The sequence below is a fragment of the Ambystoma mexicanum genome, chromosome 12 (genome assembly GCF_040938575.1).
Source record: "Ambystoma mexicanum isolate Mex_15411 chromosome 12, UKY_AmexF1_1, whole genome shotgun sequence".
Classification (NCBI taxonomy): domain Eukaryota; kingdom Metazoa; phylum Chordata; class Amphibia; order Caudata; family Ambystomatidae; genus Ambystoma; species Ambystoma mexicanum.
The window spans coordinates 19,187,114-19,209,196 of record NC_090936.1 but is presented as its reverse complement, the minus strand read 5'-3'; the positions used below and the strand labels follow the sequence as shown (position 1 = coordinate 19,209,196).

General features: G+C 43.8%; 1 protein-coding gene across 2 annotated transcripts in view; it reads right to left on the bottom strand.

Moving 5' to 3' along the window:
• DCLRE1C (DNA cross-link repair 1C) overlaps positions 1 to 22,083 on the bottom strand; it is a 106,362-nt gene that overhangs the window by 42,827 nt on the left and 41,452 nt on the right. For both annotated transcript variants that reach the window (XM_069627831.1, XM_069627830.1), the window contains 5 exons: positions 19,551 to 19,606; positions 16,190 to 16,291; positions 12,587 to 12,659; positions 10,312 to 10,452; positions 767 to 868 (listed from right to left, as the gene is read on the bottom strand). In XM_069627831.1, the coding sequence (XP_069483932.1) occupies positions 767 to 868; positions 10,312 to 10,452; positions 12,587 to 12,659; positions 16,190 to 16,291; positions 19,551 to 19,606 (474 nt within the window). The remainder of the gene's footprint in view (positions 1 to 766; positions 869 to 10,311; positions 10,453 to 12,586; positions 12,660 to 16,189; positions 16,292 to 19,550; positions 19,607 to 22,083) is intronic.

Genomic DNA, 22,083 nt, shown 5'->3' with positions numbered 1-22,083 from the left:
GAGACCCTATGCACGTGTGGGTGGGGGAGTGAGAGGGAAGTGAAAGGCAGGAGGATAAGAAGAGTAGAGGCAGGTATAGTGATGGGAACGAGGGGTGTTGGTGAGGGGAGGAGAGTTGTGCAAAGGGGAGAGAGAGAATGATAAGAACAGGAGAAGGAGTGCGGAGAGCGAGAGGTTCAAGAGTCAGATGCAGAATATAGGGAGAGGGGGAGACCACTTTGAAGGTGGAGATAGACGAAGGGAGAGACACCAGTAAGATCACCGGAAGGAGTGAAGAGAGTGAGACATGGGCGGGGGGGAGAAGTGACCCTTGGGGTAAGGGATAAAAAACAGATGATAGGTGTCTCCTGACTGTAGCATACAGAGATTGAACAAGCATTGGGATAGAATAGCGAAGCCACTCAGAGGTTGAGGTAAGCGGCAAGGACCACCCTTAATCTGAGACACCCAAATTATTTGAATTGGAAAATTTCTTGTTTTTTTTTTCTAACAAAAAGTTGATAATTAGTCCTTGTTGTGAGATTTATGGAGCGAAGTGTCACAGAGTAATAGCTCTGGCTGTGCAACAGTACAAGGAGGAGGTGTGTTACGTCAGTCACTGAATTCTTACTTTTCCAAGTGGTTCTGTCTTCTGTCAGAAGAGGAGCCAGAGAGTACAATACACATATGGAGGTGATATCACGGGGTATAGTTAACCGCCAAAAGGAGATAAAGAGTGGAACTATTTATGATGAAAATCACATTTTGAAGATGTTTCAGTACATACCCTGGGATAGCGGCAGGCATGAATCTGACCTTCCCGGTTTGTTGTTACGTGGTAGAGGATTTCAGGCATGTTCTTAAACATGTCTAGTTTGTTGACATGCACCTAAAGAAATACAACATAAAATAAAATGTTTATTAGTAGTAAATTCCTGCAATAAAAAGTGATGTAGACCACGGTACAGTGATTCCTAGTATCTAAATGAAAATATTGTATGGCCTTTGGTTAGCTTTACTCATACATTTCACGTGCCACCAACATTTCCAAGAAAGATATTTGACCTAGAGGGGGAATAGTGAGACTGACATCCGAGATGCACGTTCCCTTTTATTGGACTAACCTATTATAACACACAAATAAGGTATAATACGCTAGCTTTCAACGTGTCTTTATCAAATGGTTGGCATAGGTTGAACCCCATTCTTTGGTTAGATACTGGTGAAGTCTATCAAACATTTCAAAGCAAATGCATTGTAACAAATCATGCTGCCTTTGGTCACATGGTTTATGCGGCCCCCTCTGAAGTTTTATTATAACAAAATTCACATTTACATTTTAGATCATGAATTAGTATGTTTCCGTCAAATGGCTCTGTAAGCTTGTGCACATGCTGCTGACATCTGCATGCAATATGCATACTGCAAGTTTGACTTGCAGCAGGGCCAACTCTTCCTTTCATCATTCGGGGGCTCATATATAAAGCACCGGAAACCATTAAGGTGATTAAATGCACAATGCAAAACACCAAAAGATGGGGAATGAATTAATTATGTTAGTTATGCAACCTGAACTTCCTCCACTAATTTACTACTCATAACATACAACATTGTCATGCCGGAAATTATGAGGATTACAGAAATACTGACAGTTTTGTTTTAATAAACGACTAACTGATGTTACATCTCCTTGCCACATGCTGCTCCTGTAAAGGTGTATTTGCAGGCTGATGGTTTTGTAGATGTATTTGACGAGACAATTGGCTCCTGTAGACCTGCACCATCACTGCTGCTACTGGATCATTAAATTCACATACTAAGGTTGTTGCCCCTTTAGATCTAAGAACACGGCTTGCTTCGCCACAAGGCATATTTGCTTTTCCCTCACGTATTTTTAATTCTATTACATCTTAGTGATCTTTGTGGTGGGTCAGGAGAAGGATGTGGACTGTGATGATTACTTTCACTGGCTTGTTTATTTAAAGAAAATGATGAATGCCTATCCTTCCCTATACTATGAGGCCTTGCTATCCAACAAAACTAAGGTGCTCGTCATTTGTCAGTGAAAGTCTTAAAAGAATCTGTCCACCGTCCAAACTAACCCTATCTGACTCTACCACTAACATAATAACTACGGACAGGAGAATTACTCCCTTCTCCAAGTGTGTTTGCTTACTACGAACTTCATTTCAGTAGGTTATATTCAAATTGTCTCTGGAGATTGCTTTTATCTATTCACACAACTTATTCAGTACTTTCTTGGGTTTTCCTCCCTCTTCTCTTTGGTTATAGATTTCCGATCTTTTCTGGTTTTTCTTTCGACTTTTCTTCATCAGAGATACTGCTTCTCTTTTACCCTGGTAGGGTTATCTAATATTGGGAAGTCTCTCCTTTGATACTTCCTCTGGTTCTTGGCCTCTCTTCTTTACTAAGTCGTTCCTGATTGATCGAGTATGAATGTTCCAATACTGATTCTCATTCCCTCTTCTGGGTATTAAACGTGAGATTTTCCTCTCTCTCTCACTGGGACGAGCATGAGCATTCCACTAACGATTCTTATTCACTTTTCTGGACATCAATGTGATATACTCTTCTCCTTCACTGGGGCGAGTATGAGCTTCCAATGATGATTCTTATAGGCTTCACTGGCTTTTATATCATAGGTGCAACTTTGCCAGACTATGAACCTACACGATTTGTCGCACCAATCTTACTGTACCTATAACTGTTACTTATTAATTGTTATCTGCACTCACAGTAACTAGCGCCCTGATGCCTGACGGTTTGGTGCGCTGCTATAAATGCCAAATAAATGAATATTCGCTTTATCTGCACTGGGACGGGTATGACCATTCCAATAAGGGTTCTCCGTCCCCCTCCTGGGTCTCCCATCTTCCCTGTTAACTGTGGCTGGTAGGGATAACGTCACTGGGTTCTCTGATCTCTTGATATCGTCTTTCTGCTTTGACAAGTTGGCCTGTGAGGTTTCCTTAATGTCTCTTCCACCGTCCAGCCATATTTGAAGGTACTCCGTTTTTCAGTTACCTGTTTGTTCAGTTTTGCTCGAGCGGTATCAACGTTGTTTATAGGACCGCAGGTCCACCACAAGTTTCTTGTGGTTTCGCCACCACTCTTCCTTCTTGTTCCCTTTCAAGCTTCTAGGACTCAGCAAGTCCAACTTCGCTTCTCCCATTCTCATCATCCTGAGGTGCTGCGCATCTCTCTCTGGTTTATGCTCTCTAACAAGTTTAAGGTACGGGGCGTCCAGCCTCTGCTCAGTGCCGGCATGCAAGCTAATTTGTAGCTCCCAGGCTTCTCTCTCTCGTCACCAGGCTCCTCCCATTTCATATACTACATAGCTGTGGGACTTCCAGAGTGCTTTCTCTGCGTCTCCCATGGCTTCTCTTTCTCCTCCACATGTCATCTTCCTCGTCTCAGTTAATGGGGATTTCTCAGTTTAAGGAATATTCCTAGTTTTCTGTTGACAATAGCACATATGGATACTTTCTTCACATAAATCTATACAGGATATCTTTGAAAAGGTGATATTGGCATGTTTTCTAGGGAGTTCCTCAAAGGAACAGGAGTCCTTGACCCCAAAGGGGGAGTCTCTCCCGGTGAGGTCCCACTTGCCTCGACCTCTAGGGAGGGTGTTGTAGAGCAGGTGCACCCCCCTAGCCTCATGGGAGTGCCCCCCAGCCTCTATGGGGTGAGCCCCCCGCCCCCTTAGGGAGAAAGGACAAATTACTGCTGTTAGTCACATTTTCCAAACCACAGCTTTTAACATTTCAGTAAATTTGGATTCTTCAGTTTGATTTGTCAGTGTTCCAGCCCATCATGATAGTTTAGGTAAAATATCAGAAAAATGTACTCCCTTTTCTCCCTTGGTCAGCTTCCTGAGGAAGGGCTAGTCACATGTGAGGCTCTGTGGCCATATCCCTCTCCATCAGGGCCACCAAGGCCCCTTCCACACATATGGAACCTCTGAAGAGGTTTTGGAAGCTTTCCTAGAGACTCTGTGAGCATGCTGTTTGTGGGTCCTGTACGTTTGGCGAACCAATGGGTTTGCTCCCAGGACACCATGCAATGTGAAAAGACCACTGCCGCTCCTAACTTAGGCCTACCTGCCCAAATCTTTGATGCAGGCCGTTCTGAGATGAAAGTATCAAAATAAAGGATACCTGAGAAACTAACGGTCCTCCAGGTAAGAATAAGGTATATGCAAAAAATGGACCGTAGGATCGAGGTTGGCAAGAGGCTGATCAATAATTATTTCAAAAACTTGTATTTATTTCAAATTATGACACTCATTTAGTGGTACTGAACCCACATAGGTTTACAGAAATCGTGCATACATCACAGTACAAATCAAACTCCATTCAGTTACCTCCATCAAGCATACTCACTCAATCATTAATACACATCTATTACTTCTCCACATTGGTTTTCGGTTTCATAATATATAGAACCATATGACAAAGTATTTACAAATAATGTTTTTACACCCCTTTCTTGTAAAAGTGTGACTCTGTTCTGCAAGAGATGGTACTAGTCGACACGTGTTTCAGTTGGTTTCTCTGGGCTTCAAGATATAGCCCTCTGTTTTCCCAACCTTCTTCAGGACGGAAGTTAAACACTCATTGTACCTCACTTCTGGGTACATGGAATGGGAGACATGATCTACAAAGTAAAACATTAAAACGTATTACCAGCTATATTCTTGCCATCCTCATGTCTGTCCTAGGGGACGGGATAAGAGCTATTTTTGCGTAGCACAAAAGAAAGACTCTCCTTTAACAAAATGTTTAGTTGTGCAGTAAGGCACAGCAGCATTGTCGCGGTTAGCCCTGCTGACCCCACCCTCCGGCAAAACTGGTTAGTCATTTTCTCTGCTTTGATGGCACTGGATGCTCTGCGCAACGTGCGGTTCCAATTTTTCACCCTGTGTAATTTTTTTCTCCTTTTCTTATTTTGCCATTCCTTACCTCGCCCTCTGGCAATGCCCGTTTTTCTTTTACGACGGTGTAGCAGTGTTTGCATCGTGATCCTCCTGTGGTAAACATTATGTGTGATGGACTTCCAAACACACTTTTCATCAAGGGCCATAGCTCTGAGCATAGGTGGGTGGATAGCGCATTGTGCCACGCTTCTTCCCCACACGCTCTATGTAGAAGAATAGACCAGGGGAAGAAATCTTCAAAAGGCCTCTGCTGCGTCATATTAAAGAGTTTGTCAGATCCAGAAAGGGTCTCTTTCAGGTAAGTGATTCATTGGCACCCTGCACTGGTTCGTCAAGCAGGAGAGGCTTCACGAGGCCTCCCAGTTTTCTAATGATGCCAGCACAGGGGACCCTTCAGGGTCTGGTACCGAGTACATCAGAGCTGAGGTGACACGTGAGCTTTCGAAACCTTACAGGCTCTGTGAGCCTGAGAGTCACCGACCTGCCGGAACTCGCTCCAGGAGTTTCATTCATTTTACCAGGGTATGCCCTGAGGGCCCGGATGGGTCTATGGCACTGAGCAACCCTCCTCTCATCTCATAGAAGGTGCAGCAAACGGCTTCTGCAGGTACCATAGAAATGTCTCTGAAATTACATCGCACCACCCACAATATGGCAGCTTGACGACAAGAGAAGCAGAAGGCGATAATGGTGTCCGTGACCCGCACCATGGAGACGGTTTCTGAGATTTCATCTCCTGCATCTCAATCTTTGGAAACTTTGGGGCAGCATCTGACACAAAGCTCCTTACCACCAACAGTCAACATAGATGTCTTTGGGAGAGTAGGCCTGTCCCCCATGTCCTCACTTGATCCACTATTTACCCAGTACCATCCTCTTCAATGAAGTACAGTGCTCCCCTGCCCCGTATCCGGACACTACTTCCTCTTGGACTCTAGCCTTGTCTTCTACTTGGACTCTGGCTTTGGTGTCATCCTCTGAAGACAGATGTTTTGATAATTTCCAATGCATAATGCACTCAGCGGCAATTATTAATTATTTTAAGAAGCTCAATAAGGAGGCGTTTCTGCAAAAATGTCCTGCTCAGCCGATCCAACCTGGACAGCCCATCACGTCTACTATGCCTCCTCCAGTTTCGGTCCCAAATGCAGACCAGCCACTGCTACCGACTTCGGTGTCTGAACCAGCTGCACCGGCATTGCAGTCTGTTCCAGTCTCAGGGTCGGGTATTTCATCAGCTTGTGGTTATCATACAAGTGGTTCCAGATGCTCCATTGGGATCAACGCCAACAGACCCTGAAATGCTCTCTGTGGTGGAGGACCCCAAAGTGAATACAGATGATGATTTGAGGAAGAAGAAGCCCTGTTGTCAGCAAAGGCTTTCCAGAGCCGGATGTGGGGAATACAACATTTTTTAGGACTCTCAGGGCCTGAGGAAGATTCCTCGGAACCGGACGTACTGTCAGGAATGCTCTTTACAAAATTCTGACAAGTCGGGAGTGGCAATTCAAAAGATATCCTTGCATAAGTGACGACGTTGTGGATAAATCAGCTCTCAGTATTACCTACCATCAAGAACATTAAGGTGAGATTCTGACAATTAAAGTGATTCATTGTGCCTGGCTTCTAAGCTCCAACCTCAGTCTTCTCTGGTAGCTGCAACTAATTTATTTTCTTGGATGTCATCCTAAAAATCCTGCTTTGTTGCTCAGTTTCCAGCTCCCCTTTCAAAAGGAGGATAAGGTTTTGGATTCATTAGGTAAAAAAAATGTACTTCTTTTCATCTTTGTCATGGCAATGCTAACGCGTTTTAAGCTGCAGATAATCAACGTTTGTGGGAAGAGGGATTGCTGGATTCCAGCAGTATTTGTCAGCGGATAAGATGGCACCTTTCAAGTCTTGCTTGGCAGAAGCAAAACGAATTGCGCCAGGGCTATTTGCCTGGGTGTAGAGATGCGTCACAAAGCATTGGCCAGAGCTATGCATTTCAACAAAGATGTTTAGGAGAAAATTCTGGATCGTCCGATCGAAGTAACTCTTTTGTTCACTCATCCACTGATAAGTTAAACAAAAGACTTCTACTTCAACAGCGAAGATCTGGACTGTCCTCGCCAAAATGTCCCAAAAGAACTTTCCATTGTCTAGACAGTCACGTTCTGACTTCAGGTTAAAAAGGATTGAGGTTTTTTGTGGCTACCACAAACTAAAAAACAGGCAACCAGACAGGTCACCCAGCATTGAAAGGCACAAACAAAACAGGTCCTCCACTAAAGGGTTCTTCCCTTCCTCCAGCTCTTCAGACCCAACAAAAGAAATGGAGGCCGACATCGGGTCCATCCGTCCCCAGTAGGGGTCAGGATTTCAATTTACCATCTAGGCTGGCATACAATTTCAGAGAATTCTTGGGCCCTCTCAGTAATCACTCTCGAATATGGTGTACCCATTCCTCCAGTTCCTCCTCCTCCTCCTCCTCCTCCCCACTTCTTCAGGTTGGCTCTGCCACCCTATTCTTGGAAGTCTACAATATCCTTCAGATCAAGGCGAAAGAGGAGGTCCCGCCCCTGGAAAGAAGAAGCTGATGTTAGGCAGAAACCTGTGCAGTTCCCTTAGGGACCACTGCAAAAGGCTTAAGACTACAGGTGTTGGCAGTAAACCCAATTGGTAGCAGTCTGTACCACCCAGATTTACCTGGTAGCTGTGGCTGAGCAGCCAGACTTCTCTCAAGAAGAGTTAGACAGTATATAGAGTATACAAGATAGGTACCAAAATACAGTAGCACAAGCAAACACTGACCAGAGCTTTGGTATCAAGTATATAATTATTTATTTAAAGACACACTTAGAAACACTCTAGCACTATTACTATAAGCAAGTTCAAAAACACAGTCACTATTAATATATATACATCCCTTATTCCTTATTAGACAAGTCTTAGTTAACACCACTTATTTCCAGACAGAGGTGATCGCTTAACTAAAGATGGCACTCCAATAAGTTAAGAAAAGGGGAGGGGAAAGGCAGAAATTAGAAACAGCACACAACACAATACTTTAGAAGCACTCAGCAAGGCAGGAAAGTCAAAGTCTGCTTGTGAGCAAAAAGTTCAATGGGCCAGGCTCCCTCTTTGAGAGAGTAGAACACCTATGCACCCAAGATCACACAGTTTAAAAGGCTTGGAACGTTTTGCAGAGAGTTTAAAAAGGAATCAGTTCAGCTCAGTAAAGTTCAGTTAGCCAGCCTAGGGCCAACCCAAGTGGTAAGTTGAGGATTTACGAGACACCCCACACAGACCGTTGCGAGGGAGGCCAGGCGGACACAGTACCTTGAAAGTGGAGAGAATCCTCCAGCGGGGGCAGCTGTTCCTGGCAGCGGGTGCAAGTCGCTGCGTCGTCCATAGGAAGAGATGGTCTCGACGTGGAGGAAAGCTGAAGGTCATTGCACTGCCAGGGCAGAAACCAGCCGCAGAGTTCTCCGGTAAAAAGTTACTACACTTTTATTCGCGGTAGTGGAAAACGTGGTATCCGGTTGCCGGGGTGCTTGGCACAGGCAAGGCGGCCACAAGATGATTCGGGAAGGCGAAAAGGCGGGCAAACTGGTTATCCCCACCAGTCAAAGGAAGACGACTCTTCGGGATGAAGATCTCCTCTGTCGTTGGAAGAAGTGGTGAGTCGGTTCAGCAGGGCTCCACCGATGGTGTCGTCATTGCAGGTCGGCTCAGCTTCTCCCTCTTCGGATTCTTTGGTCCTGTGGCGACGTCTGAAGTCCCAGTCCCCAAATCCCTGCTTTTATGCAGAAAACCCCCATTCATCAGTCCTAGCTGTCATTCAAACATGCTAAGTGGTGAGCCGGGCGGCTCACCACTGGGCCAATCACACAAGAGTGCGATTTGAGTTGCCGAGGCAACTCAGTCCAGGGTGCCTAAACCCCCTCCCACACCCCCTGTGGTACCCAGACAGAGTGGCTCCACTTATGGAGGCTTCTGTGGAGAAGCCCGCCAAAATGTGGAACAAAGGGCTCGACTTGGGTTGGAGTCACAGAAGCGAACACAAACGCCATTTTGGAACCGAGTTCTGGCAAAAAATACCAACCGGTGAATTAATATTAAATAAACAAACCGGCGGTATGTTTGAGGCTATGTTAAAAAGTATTAGCCTCGAACAATGGGAAAATCCCATAGAAATATATTCACGGAGAATATAAAAAGTAGTATCCACTGCCACCAGCCAAAACTGGCTCAGGGGGGACTGGACAGTGCCCTCTTGAACAACAGACCCAGGGGCAATCGAATTGCCCCTACCAGTACGCCCACAATATGTTGGTTTGTACTGGTTCTGTTCACAATTTAAGACTAGTAAAGCCAATGGTGACTTTACATGCCCTGGGAGACAGTAGTCAGTCCCAGGGTACGGAGTCTATGTTTGGGGGTCACTATGACACCCCTGTGTTACGGGACGGAGGGTGCTGTGTAACACACATACCAAAAACACATGAAGCTCTATGGAGTGAAAGACCCCATAGCCCATCAAACACATTCAAAGTCAAAGGATATCTCAAATCATGTCTAAGAGTGGGAGAAAACAGAGTCTCACTCTTAGCAGGAGAAAAAAATAAACCCCAAAAATCCAGCAAAGCTGCTGGGGGACTCAATAGGTTTGGGAAATTAGCCTTAACAGAGAATTCTCCCTAACAGCTGATTTTACTCTTGCCTCTTTACTGTCCCGAAGAAGAACAAGGAGGGCCTGAAGACAGTTTTGTATCTTTCAACTCTGAACCCCTTTCTTTATTTGAAAATTCAAAATGGTGACTGCAGCTCAAATCTGAAATGCTGTTTGCCGTGGAGACTGGTTGTGTGCTGTGCATATAAAAGACTTACTTACATGTTCCTATTGCGACAGGGCAAGAGAAAATCTGAGATTTTCACTTGATACAGAGCCCGGAGTGTTCACAAAACTGATCAGTTAAGTAAAGGCTCACTTGCCAACTCAAGGAGGGCACATTTATCCATGTGCGGACGATAACAGAGCACAGTCTAATTCGGCTACAAGCTAAAACAAATTTATATGAGACTTAGGGCTTCAATAACAGAGCACGGTCTGATAATAATAAAATTATGTCTACATATCACTCCATGCCAGATTCCTCCTACAATAATACATTTTATTATTTTATTATTTCCCATTTTGGTGGTAGTCAAGTTATCAACCTCAGAAGGATGAAATGATTGAAAGCTGTTCTCTGCAGGCTGAACACAGATGTCCATCCTTGGCACTTACTATACTGCCAGCATTATTTACATACTGTACTCAACAGCAAAACCACCCGTGAACAAATTAAATGAATACGATCAGATCATTGTGGTTAGTGTACACTTACCTTCACTCCAAATTCTTCACTGAGGTGTGTAAATAAATATTCATATCCATAGGCTGCTTTGCAGTTGAGCCACACAACATGGTATGGACCCATGCTGATCCAACTTCGTACCAACTCCAAAATTCCAATCAAACACTCCTCCTGTACAGAAAAAAGGACAGTCGGTGTTCAACTCGATTAAAATTGCAGATCAAACTTGTTTAGAACAAATCTGAGTACAATTACAGTGAAGCTCGGCAAATCGCCCTTATATAGACTGGGCACTGAAGAACGTATGGATATCAGGCGAGGGTTGTGGTTTTCAATGGAACTAGCTAATAACTGCCAGTTAAGAATTTCTAATTTTGGATTTGTCTCAATTAAGGACAAGTATCGCTTAAATTCATCCAACCCTGTATTGCTTTGAGATGGCTCTGGAGAGAGACGAAAGGAGAGTACTGTGTACAGAGGGTGTGGTTGCACGGTGGGGGAGTCCCACCCCTGCCATCAGTAGAGTGTCCTCAGCATACTGGAAATCTAGGTAGAAAGATCTGCTGTTCGCAGCAGGGCGTTTCATTAATGCATTGAAATGTAAGGGTGAGAGGGATGAGCCTTGGTGGTACTCCGTAGTAAAAGTTAGTGCAACGTAACAGGAAAGGGGCAATTTAGACTTGATGGGATATGACCAACAGGAAAGATTTTAGCCAGGCAAGGCACGCAAGTAGGATTCCAACTGTGCCCATATTCGCTGACAGATCCGATCAGTTAGCCATAGTCAAGTTCCTTTAAGAGGGATTTTTCGGATGCCCAGAAGAGTGGTCTTGGCTCCGTGGACAGTTCTAAATCTAAGTTTAGAGTTTAGGAGTTGGGGATTGTCAAACTAGATTTGAAGCTGTGTGATTGGGGCCACCTCCATGATCTAGCTAATCTGCGGGAGGATGTAGATGGGACTGAAGGTTGCCAGTTTGGAAAAGTCAAGAGAGGGCTACTTCAGAAGAGGGGTTACTATGGAAAGTTAAGTTGCTGAGAAAAGGAACAATCTTGAAATGCTTTAACTACGACAGAGGTCAGGAGCCAGGTGTTCAGCCTGCAGAATGAAGGAATGAACTGGGCACAGGTCAAAGGGAGATTCAGAGTGGTCTATGGACTTAACAGCTTTTAATATTTCCTCATCCAGGAAAGGTGAGAATTTAGAGAATTGGACTGCAGGGGGTGGTGGAGACGGTAAAGGTAGATTCATGGGTGTTGAGGAAGAGATTTTGGTTTGCAGATTTTGATTCTTTGAGATCAAGAAGTATTGCAACTGGATGTAGCAGTCTTATGAATGAGTCGGATGGAAAAGTCAAGCTTAATGAGGTTCTGGTATATTTTAAGCAAAGCTACCTTGTTGTTGTTGGCACTTTCAGTCTGGAAGAAAAAGGTATTTTCTGCTCCTTAGATGCAGGCCTTGGTTGGATAAGACAGGCTATCATGCCTGCCAACGAGCTGTATTTCTTTCACCCTCATTTTAGCCACTGACACTCTTCTGATTTCACAAAGATCATTGGACACCACTTGTTCAGAGTGTTTTTTTTCCGCCAATGTTTATATTTGCAAGGGACCTACTCTGTGGATGGTAAATGGATTACAGGAACGTATTAGTAGTTCCTATGTAGGGACATTTATAATTGGTTGTCTGACATTTTTTGCCATCCTTTTACATTGCATGCATGATCCAGTGAGGGGTACAGGGTCCACATTGTGTGCCAAATGACTCACAGGCTATCTGCAAACTGACAAACAGTCTAACCTCAAATTTCCCTTGGGGATTTGTATGAAGGCACTCTGATAAATAACTAATGTCATTGTAGTCCATCAACTACTTGCAATATAATTTAATGAAAAAACACAACCATATGCACAATTGCCTTGAGGAAGCTTGCTATGTAAGAAACATGTGTCAGCATGTACCTCCTTAACAGTCTTACAATACAAAGCCTTCTTCCTATCCTGAAATATTTGTCTCTTCCTTTCAAAGGTTAGTAAGCAAAAGCTAAACAGATGGGGAAAAGGGCCACTCTAACATTGGACTACTTTACATATAGAATCCCTGTGCAGGTACTTGTCACACAAAGGCAATTTAAGAAAATAAGATCTGCACTGTTTATGGATATCAGATTCAGAATCAACAAATGGCATCTCTTGAAATAAGTAAAGCTTCCCAATTACCTATTACAATTAACATGCCAGTGAAAGAAAGATGACCAATATAGGTACAGGGAGGAGAGGGTTATAGGAAGGAGAGCAAGGAGCTTACCCTGCTTGGTATCTGATAATATCTGGGATCGCAGAAAGTTGTATCTAAATACACACTCTGAATGTCTTTGACTCTGAAACACAGAAAGTTACCATTATTGATGAAAATCTGTCATATTAAGATTAAGAGACACATTGCAATTATTTAAACAAGTCAACAAGTTATCTTTCTGTCCCTTATTCTTTAAGCAGTCAATCTTTGTTAGGAAGCATTATGATGTGCCACCTTCTCTTCATCAAATACGATTTTGCTGGGACATTTGTTTTTAACTTGTTGAAGTTTTATAAAATGGAATTATATGGGCTCATTCGGAGCATGGTGGTATTACTTTTAAAAGCGGGCGCTATTTAAAGTACAGTTGTTTACCTCTCATCATAGAAATTATGAGAAAAAAAGGTATTGATCACATTCACCATTTTGGAATGACTGTATGATTACAGTTTGATTACCTACAAATCTGCAGTATTTCCCCATAATTGTGTGTACACTGTGAGAAAGGCATGGGGTTCAGGGGTAGACACAGACACAAGGATACACGTTTTGAAAACCTTTATTTATAAGAATGGGGTTTGACTTAGAAACATGTAGGGTATTGGATAAGGTATATAAGTGTCTCAAAAGAATATCACGAGTTTCTTCTCAACTCCCTTACCCAAGCTTAAGTCACTCAGGATCTCCAAAAGTTCAGTTTGTTCCAAACAGTTCACAAAAAGGCAGTTCCCCCAAGCTCAAGTCACTCGGGATTTCCAAAAGTTGTGTTTGTTCCAAACAGTTAAAAAGAAAAAAAGGCAGCTCAATAGATTTCTTATTTGGCACATTTCATGTACTTCTCTCAGCCTTCTCTCGCCTGATGCAATGCTTTTTAGCATAACACAGTTCTGTTACTGCATGGATCTTTCCAGCTTTCCTCACCAGAGCTTAGACCCTCTTTACTCGTTACTTAAACTCTTTAGTAGTTTACATTACATTTCATCATCTTGATACACAGGGTTCCCTTCCCCAATCTTCCTGCTTTCCTCAAGCAGTTTATATCGAAGACATTTGAAATGGTCCAGCTTTACTTATCCCCATGCCTGACCATTCCGACACTGTTGCATTCTGGTTATCGTACTCCATATACTCTGATAGTCTTTCCTCAAGCGTGCCTTCTACCACCATGACAAGTTCTACTTCCTTGTCTCCATCTCAAACGTGCTCCTTAGCACCCCGACAAGTTCCACTTTCTTGTCAATTCATTTAATCACTCACTTCTGTTTCATCCAATCCCCATCGGAATCCTACTTCACTCAATATTCTCTTCCATAGCCTTTCCCGTTGGCTTTCACTTCCATTAACTTTATTCAACTTGCTTTTCACCTCAGTGGTACTTAACTTTTGCATTTCACCGAGACTTTCGACAATGCACTATTACAGAGGACCACTCTTACTTTGTTTCATCACAGTTCAAAACAATCAAAGCTTTCTTTCAACACGTCTCGCTTCTTATGCGTAACCTTCCTTGCAACTTGGTAATCATTCACGTCTTTACAGTCCGGGCTCTCTCATCACTATGAACTCACCGGTTGTACTTTAATAACACGTACTTCACAATTCTTTTATCCGAGGTCACGGTCTCTCCCCTCCTGCCAATCAGACCTTCCTGGGTGGCTTTGCTGTCCCAGGGAAACAAACAATCTCTTGGCACAACGTTTGGAGAGATTAACCAGCTTCTCAGCTTCCTTTGACGAACCGTCTCAGCTTCTTGGAGACACGGCTCCCTCACCTCGCTTTCTCCTGCTTCGACCTGTAACCTTGTAGCATCTCGGCATCCTGTTTTCTTCTCAAGCCTGGTTCTCGATTGCCTCTCCTCAGCTCCTTGCCATCTCGCCTGCTCTCCTTCTCAAACTCGCCTTTGCCTTCCTGGCTTTTCGTGCTCCCTTTGTGAATCTGGGCGCCACCTTTTATACTTAGTTCAGTTCTGAATTGGATTCAGGTGTTTGTGATCGTAGCTAAGTGCCTGACCCTGCCTGGCCTTGTTAGAGGGACAGAGCCATGGAACATTGGCAGATAGAAGACAGGACTATTAATCATGTTAACAATATTAAAACTCTCCAGGGTAACATTCTAAATATCCTGCAGTAGTTCTAGAGTAGCATTCAGTCTGACTCACAGCAGTTTACATCACTGTTAAATTGTTTGTTTTCTGTTTTTGTCTTTTTCCAAATATCGTGTCACTTTGATTATATGTATTGTCCTAGAACTTGGGTTCTAGGTTTTCTATGCATTGAGAAGATAAGAAAATTAAAAGAATGTTTTATTTATTTCTGTATTAAATCATCTTGTATAGCCTAATGACACTCTGTGTGACCTCTGTGCACATAATGATTTGTTAGAAATAAGTATAAATTGTGACAACACATTGCGTTGTCAAATGCGTGGGCACCTTCCTTTGTTTAAGTAGGTAATCTTTACAGCTTCGGTCTTCTTCTTTGTCTCAGTATTAGGACTGTCATAGGGAAGATGGGAGTTATAGTGTCCTCTAAGGGTATTAGAGTGGTCAGGTCTACGATTGCTAGAACAGTGGGGATAATAGTTTTGTGGTATGTTTTTATGTTTAGGAAAATGGCATTTCTCGTTTATACTTTGTCCCTCTTTCTTTCGGTAAGAAAGATAATGAAGGAGAGGGTTGGGTTTCACAACAACTCAGAAAGTCGGAGGCAAAGGAGGATGGATTGTCTTAGATTTATATGTAATTGTTCGCCTTTTGTTTGGTACTTTCCTTTTAGTATAGGGTTTTAATGTTTTCTCAGATTTCCAAGGATAACTAAGGAAATACTGCTCAAACACTGACTAGTTCTATCACAAGATGATCATCAATCAGGACTTGGGGATTGTTTGAAAAGCCTCACTCAAGGTGGCAACAGCACGTGACTGTGAGCAAGGGCTTCTGGGTGGTGTGGTCCCAGTGGCAGCCTCCAATTTAACTGGCGAGCCCCAAGCAGGGAGTGGGTGGGGGAAAGAAGTTGGGAACGACACTCCGGGTGAGTGTGTGGGGAGGCAGGTGTAGGTCTGCGTGTGAACAGGGAAGCAGAGGGCCTGTGGAGCACAATGCTGACAATCGATGGGGTAGTGGCCCTGGTACTAGTGCATCCAATTCATTTCCGGGTAAAAAGATGTGGAGTCACAAGGAGCACTGCATTTTTTATTCTGAACAAACATGGATATGGGGCATTTAAGAAATAACACTTTCAATAATGGCCCTCGGATGGGGCATTATTGCTTACAAATACCAAAAAAGCAACATGTTAAAACATGTACTTTTAAGATAAAAGCTCAAAAATCATGTCATTTTTTAAAAATAGAGCAGAAAAGGTACTGCACGACAGACAGCAGCCTATTTGCTCTTTAAGACCCCTTTTGCCAGAAGGGTCCTGAGCCAAGAGGGAGTGGGCAGGCATGCAGGTGGAGGTTTAACGAGCATCTCTTCCAAATCAACATTTACTGGGAACTGTGACCATGAGATTGCCAGATTATGTGACATTGCGGAAAACTGAAAATGTGACTATTATTATGCTACATATTAAGTCGTTTCAATTCATTACAATCCAATGTGTGCATAATTACCTGTCTCCAGAATGTAGGAGCTCCATTCGGGTCACTTCTCCTTTGGCAAGTCTGAAGTCTCCAGTATAGATAACGGTGCCATTGTTGCCCTGAAACAAAAACCTGACAAATGCAAACAGCATTGCAATGCAATTAGCTTCTGTTCAGTGAGCAATCACATGCAAATGTAGAAATACAATTGAAGCTAGTCTCAGGCCATCATAATAGGGTGCAAGTCGTAAACCAGTGGGGGAGTGAGACAAACGGATGTGGAAGATGCATGTGCTGCAGTTAACATTCAGAGTGAAACAGACAGGAGTGAGAATGTTTTACCATTACAATGTATGCATGTATTTAGTCAGAAGGTTCTTCAGAGGGGTTAAGATCAAAAGATGTTACTGATGGCGAAAATAGCCATCTAAAAACGACCCTCTAGAATAAGCCAAACAGTAAAATTAGAGAGAGAAAAAACAGAGAAGCCAAAAACAGAAAACCCAAGAAAAGTCTTTACAACCATGTTCTGGTGGGGATGCAGTCTCACCTCTGTGCAGATATGTGAGGGATCTCTGAACCCTTTGGGAGAGCTAATCCCCCCCCCCCCCCAAGTCATTTACTATTGATTTATGTGGCAAGCATGCAGAAATCGCAAGGATGGGTATGATTTCGAGTCGTGCAGTTCCCTCCATTAATCCCCAATTTGGTGTCCATAGAACTCCTTTGGAGATATGCGATATTCGGAAACGGTAATATTGCATGCGCTAAGTCTTTTGGCATGCGCTAAGTCTTTTATGTGGAGGAGTTTTCATCCAAACAAAAGCAAGCAGTGAAGGAGAGTGTTGGTACCAAAACGTTGTTTGGCAGAGCAATACAACCTGCAGTATTTGTAAATACTGCATGTTTTTACCATTACCGTCAAACTTGTATTCAGGCTCTTTGTGTCCTTAAGTCCTCTTCCCTGGTTTCATGAGGCCTCTTCCTCTTCTCCAATGTGGAAAGCAGGCTTTAGAGGGGCACCAAAACCCTGCCTGTTCATCTTCCAAAGTGCTTTACTTCTTGCAACACCCTTCTGGTTTCCTCCATGGAGTGGTAATATTACCACAGTTTCTCACTGCGCACAGTACCTGCCAGGACCTTTCCTCTCCTACAACCAGCTCCCCCACTTTTCTTTCACCTCTTTACACCTCCATCAGGCTTGCTTGTCCCCAGCTCTTTCCTCATGCCAAACGGGTTTATGAGGACTTTCATGGCCTCTATGGCTGAGGTCTCTCCCTCTATTGCCTTCCCTGAATGTCTCTCTCCACCAACCTCCTCCCTCTTTCATGCCTCCTCCTTCCGATTGCTCTCCACCAACAACCTTTACTTCCAACCTCCTTCTTTCGATGTTCTCTTCCACCAACCTTGGACTTCCCCTCCACCTCTTTCTCGACTTAACCAACTTCCTCTTCAACTTATCGCCAGCTAGCCGTCCCAACTTCCCACACAGACTGAGGGGCAGGCTACTTATAGTATGGTGATCCCTTCCCCTAGGCTGGACATTAGGTGAAGATCTGCGCCAGGGAATTTAATATAGATCTGTGATTGGCTAGGCTCTTTGAATCCACTGCGGTTCGATTTAATGAGACGGTATGGACTAGGATCCGCCATTTTTATTTAAATGGGGTAACGTGGTTGAGGGGTGTTATAGAATAAGCATTTTGGTACTTTGAGGGTTAACCAGTGTTTAACGCATGTGCGCTTGCAACTTGGCTTCAAGCAATTTTATTCCTTTCTTTGCTGCAATATGGTGCATACTTTGATGAGAAGGGGAACATTTTATGGTTTTTATAGCTGTTTTGTTTTCTCTCAACTTGTATAAGAGGAGACGGGCCAGCCTTGAGAGTCAGGGGCTGGGTTTTACTAGAGAAATGTTTATAAAATGTGTGACACTGTGCCCGATTCTGGTACATTTGATGGCGAAGTACAGAGGACGTGCTAGCTGACCCTGTTTATAGTATATTGTACAGTGTAATGGACAAACCCGGTGGAACCTCTCGACCGGAGCAAGTGATGTTCACCATCGGGCAGTCGTGGGCAGCTGCCTGTCTCTGAGCTATTCAAACCGATTGGAGTACCCATACGATGATTGGTCACTTTTAGGTAAATAGAACATCTTTATTTATTATGTATAATTTCTGTTCAGTTTTTATTGAGGGAAAAATGGAATGACTAGATGTAGATAATAGCTTACTTTTATTAGATAAAGGAGGTGAGAGAGAGGGAAACAATGTATATGTAAACTATAAATTCATGTATGATATGATATGGCATTTATAACACACCTATACACAAGTGTTTCAAGGCACGATGGGAGGAGGCAGGTGGGAGTGGGAGGAGGGCCAAGAGAGGCCAGCCAGAGAGCTGCAGGGAAGGAGGGAGTGGGTGTGCTGATGAGTAGAATCTCAGTATTACTGGTATTAAGACAGAGGTCGTTGGCGGCACACCATTCCTGAATGGCAGACAGTCAGAGATGAGGGAAGGAGAGGAGGAGGCTGAGGGTAGCCTGAAAATGAGCTCGGTATCATCCGCATAGCACTGAAAGTTGGGACAGAAAGTGGCGATGCGGTGGGCAAGGAGTGCCAGGTATTGGTTGAACAGCCAGGGAGAGAGGTTAGATCCCTGGGGGACACCACAGGTAGAGAAAAAGATGTCGGAGAGGATGTATTGTTTCATTGTTTCTTCTTCCTTTTAGAATGATTAATTGGTACAAGTTTTTTATAATGCTGTATAATGTTGATATTTAATTTATGATGTGAAAAGTTATTTGAACTGTAACACATTAAATAAATATTTTTTAAAACAAATGATTGTTCCATTTTATAAGAAGTATTGTGTGTTTGTTCAGCATATTATCACCCAGAACATGTTGGATGAATCAAATTGGTACAAGGGGCTATGGGAATCCTTCCCCTTAGTGTAATATCTTCATTGGAAGGTGGAGTAGGGAAGATTTTGAGCAATATGAGGAGCAGTGCCCCCCTTCATACGTTTTTTCTGGCAGTGCTTTCCAATTTCTTTTATAATGCCAATGAAACTTCATTATTATTAGTAATAGTGTATTCGATTGAGGGTGGGTGGCATACTTTACTTTGGGTTATGTTTTATTGTTTGGCTATTAGACAGAACAAAAGGCTGCAGTTATAAATTGGAGTAGCAAGACAAATTCATAAATAGATAGCTGTTCTGGACACCTACGCCTTTCTAGCATATCTTAAAGATCAATATCGGTTGGTAATTCATAGGGTCACTTCTGTCCCCCTTCTTAAACATCGGTCTTTATGAAATCCCAGAAAATTAAACATTTGTATTGATGTAATTGTTATTTATAGGTATTTGTATACTTTACATTACTGATCCTGGGCAGTGACCAGCCGGTAAAAGAGTGACCACAAGATCTTCTTTCTGTAAAGGAAGAGAGCAATGCATGTTTTTTAAAACAGAACAACCAAGTGTCTTTTCAGTCATCAGATATTGTACCATTGTCAAAACACAGCTCCACTTTAGAAATATGGGTTTTAACTTTTCACTGAAACATATACTTTCTAATGGATTCCTTCCTCCCAGGGATTCCTCATGTAGGTTATTCCTATCCCAGTGCAGCTGTTCTTTGTAATTTTGTTCTGCTACTAGGGGGCACAGCGCGGCTCGGCCTGATGCATTTGTACACCCCGCGCCGGACATGACATTGGGGCCAGTACATATTGAGGCGATGTGTCCTGTGACCTCATTCCTTTTTCTTCTATACACGCTTAGCTAATTCATAAAACACCCTTTGAGCTTTTGAGAATGTCTTTTCTCTCAGCCATGCCTACACTGCCTAAAGTCTCGGGCTTCAAACGGTGTGCAGATTGTGGCCGGCAGATCGGCCTCAGATACGCACCAGATCTGTCTCTGTTGCTTGGGCGAGGACCATGACACCTAGGGTTGCGGGTCATGCCAGTCCATGTACACGAAGGCCCTGTGGGAAAGGGCGGCAAAAGTCTTCACGTTCATCCACACGGCAAAGGGTGAAGCTCAGCGGTCTTGTTATAGTTTGTACAGCATGGACCATCGCTCCTAAAACAGGGCAGATTTGTGCAAGGAGAAGGAAAAGTAGAAGCAGCTTCGGAAGAGGTTCCGCCCCCCCGACTGACTCCTTGCACCGACACTACTCTTCTTCCTCGAAACGCAAGAGCCACTGCTCCAAGGAATCTCCGGTGAAGGTACCTTTTCCTACCCAATCTTCTACTCTGGAGGAATGTTGTGTTATGTTAAAGATACTTATATAGCGCACTGTCACCAACGGAATTGTTCCCCAGGCGCTCTGGCAGATCTGTAAACAAGGAGGAGGGCGGGTAGGGTTAGTTGGGGGGAGGGGGAGTAGGAGAGTGGGAGAAGTGGTGTGCTGTTGGCGGCTTCAGTTCGGTATACACCGTGCGCTGAGCTTTGGTGCGAGCATCGGATCGGGCGAGACCTTGTGTGCTGTAGGTGTTGTTGTGTGTTGTTGATGCAGTGTGGTAAAGTGCGTGTGGATTGCTGGGTGAGAGATGGTTGTGTGAGTTTTGGGTGGGTTGAGTATGAAAATTTTGAAAATTGGGTTAGTGGGGTCTGTATCCAGGTTCTAATACTTCTTGTTCCGTTTGAGCTGTATTCCTGTGGGTGGGGTTGTTGCTGATTCCTTATAGTCCGCCTGACTGTAGTGTGTGATGGTGTGATGCGGTCGCAGCTGTATCCTAATGAGCATTGTATGGTGTGATAGGTATGTCTGATTTCTCTCCCTCGGCTGTGGGAGCTGAGGTTGGTTGCTCCCTGTTCCCTTGATATCTATTGTGACATTGGTCTGTTGGGCTTGGGAGTGGTTCAGGGCCAGAATGGGAGAACTTCCGCCTTAAGATGGTTGACATCTTTTGCCAAGGCACCGGCAGCTCAGGCCTGGGCACCTTCATTGCAGGAGGTGGCACCGTTCGCTCCAGCAAGAACGGGTCCCACAGCGGCTCTTGCGACTGTCAGTGTACTGTAGGAAGGTATGGTATCAAACAGTGAAGACAGACACAAGTGATCACATGTCAAGGGTGTTTATTGAACTTCAAATGGATTGGTTGAATGCCTATCTAAACCTAAATCTAAGGATTGGAGCAAGCAATGACCATCAAATAATAATAACGCATTCCTCGTCAATAAACCTATTTCCAATCCTTCTAAATACAAAAGAGTGGCGCAATTGTGTATGCAAAAAGAAAGGTGTTCAAGAAATAATATTTAAGGACGGTTGAGCAGTTGGCTTCCCTTCCCCACGTTTTCAGCACAGGGCAAGGCGGCATGTTCGAGCTTCGCACAGTCTGGCTTCTCAGCCACAAGGATACAGTTCAAAGCACAGACACCAGGGCCTTCTACCAACAGTCTCTTACTGCAGAGGGTCTGTCGTAACGAACAAAGTCTCAAAGTTCCATTCCTATCAGGATTTTTACATGCACAAGTTCTCGCTTTCAATGTTCATCGTGGATCTCCCTCTTCAGGCTGAGACCTTCTTTTATCACAATGTTCATGCTTGGTCTCCCTCTTCGGGCTCGGACCGCGGATCTCCCTTGTTCAGGCTTGGATCCTCTTGATATCTCAATGTTTACATTTGCACTCGCTCATTCGGGCTCGGACCATGGACCACCCTCGTTCGAGCTCGGATCCTCTTTCTACCTAAATCAAAGACTTTCGAATGCATGATGGGTTTTGCCTAAACCATTGCAGGACCACTTCGATTCATCACAAAATTGTTTTCATCAATCTTCTACTTTCATTTCTCTTGGCAGGATACCCTTCAGAGACCTTTGATCGAGCACATTCACGGTGCCGGACCACTCTGTCAACAGTATTGTATCTTGCTTTCTCAAGTTCAAACATTCATC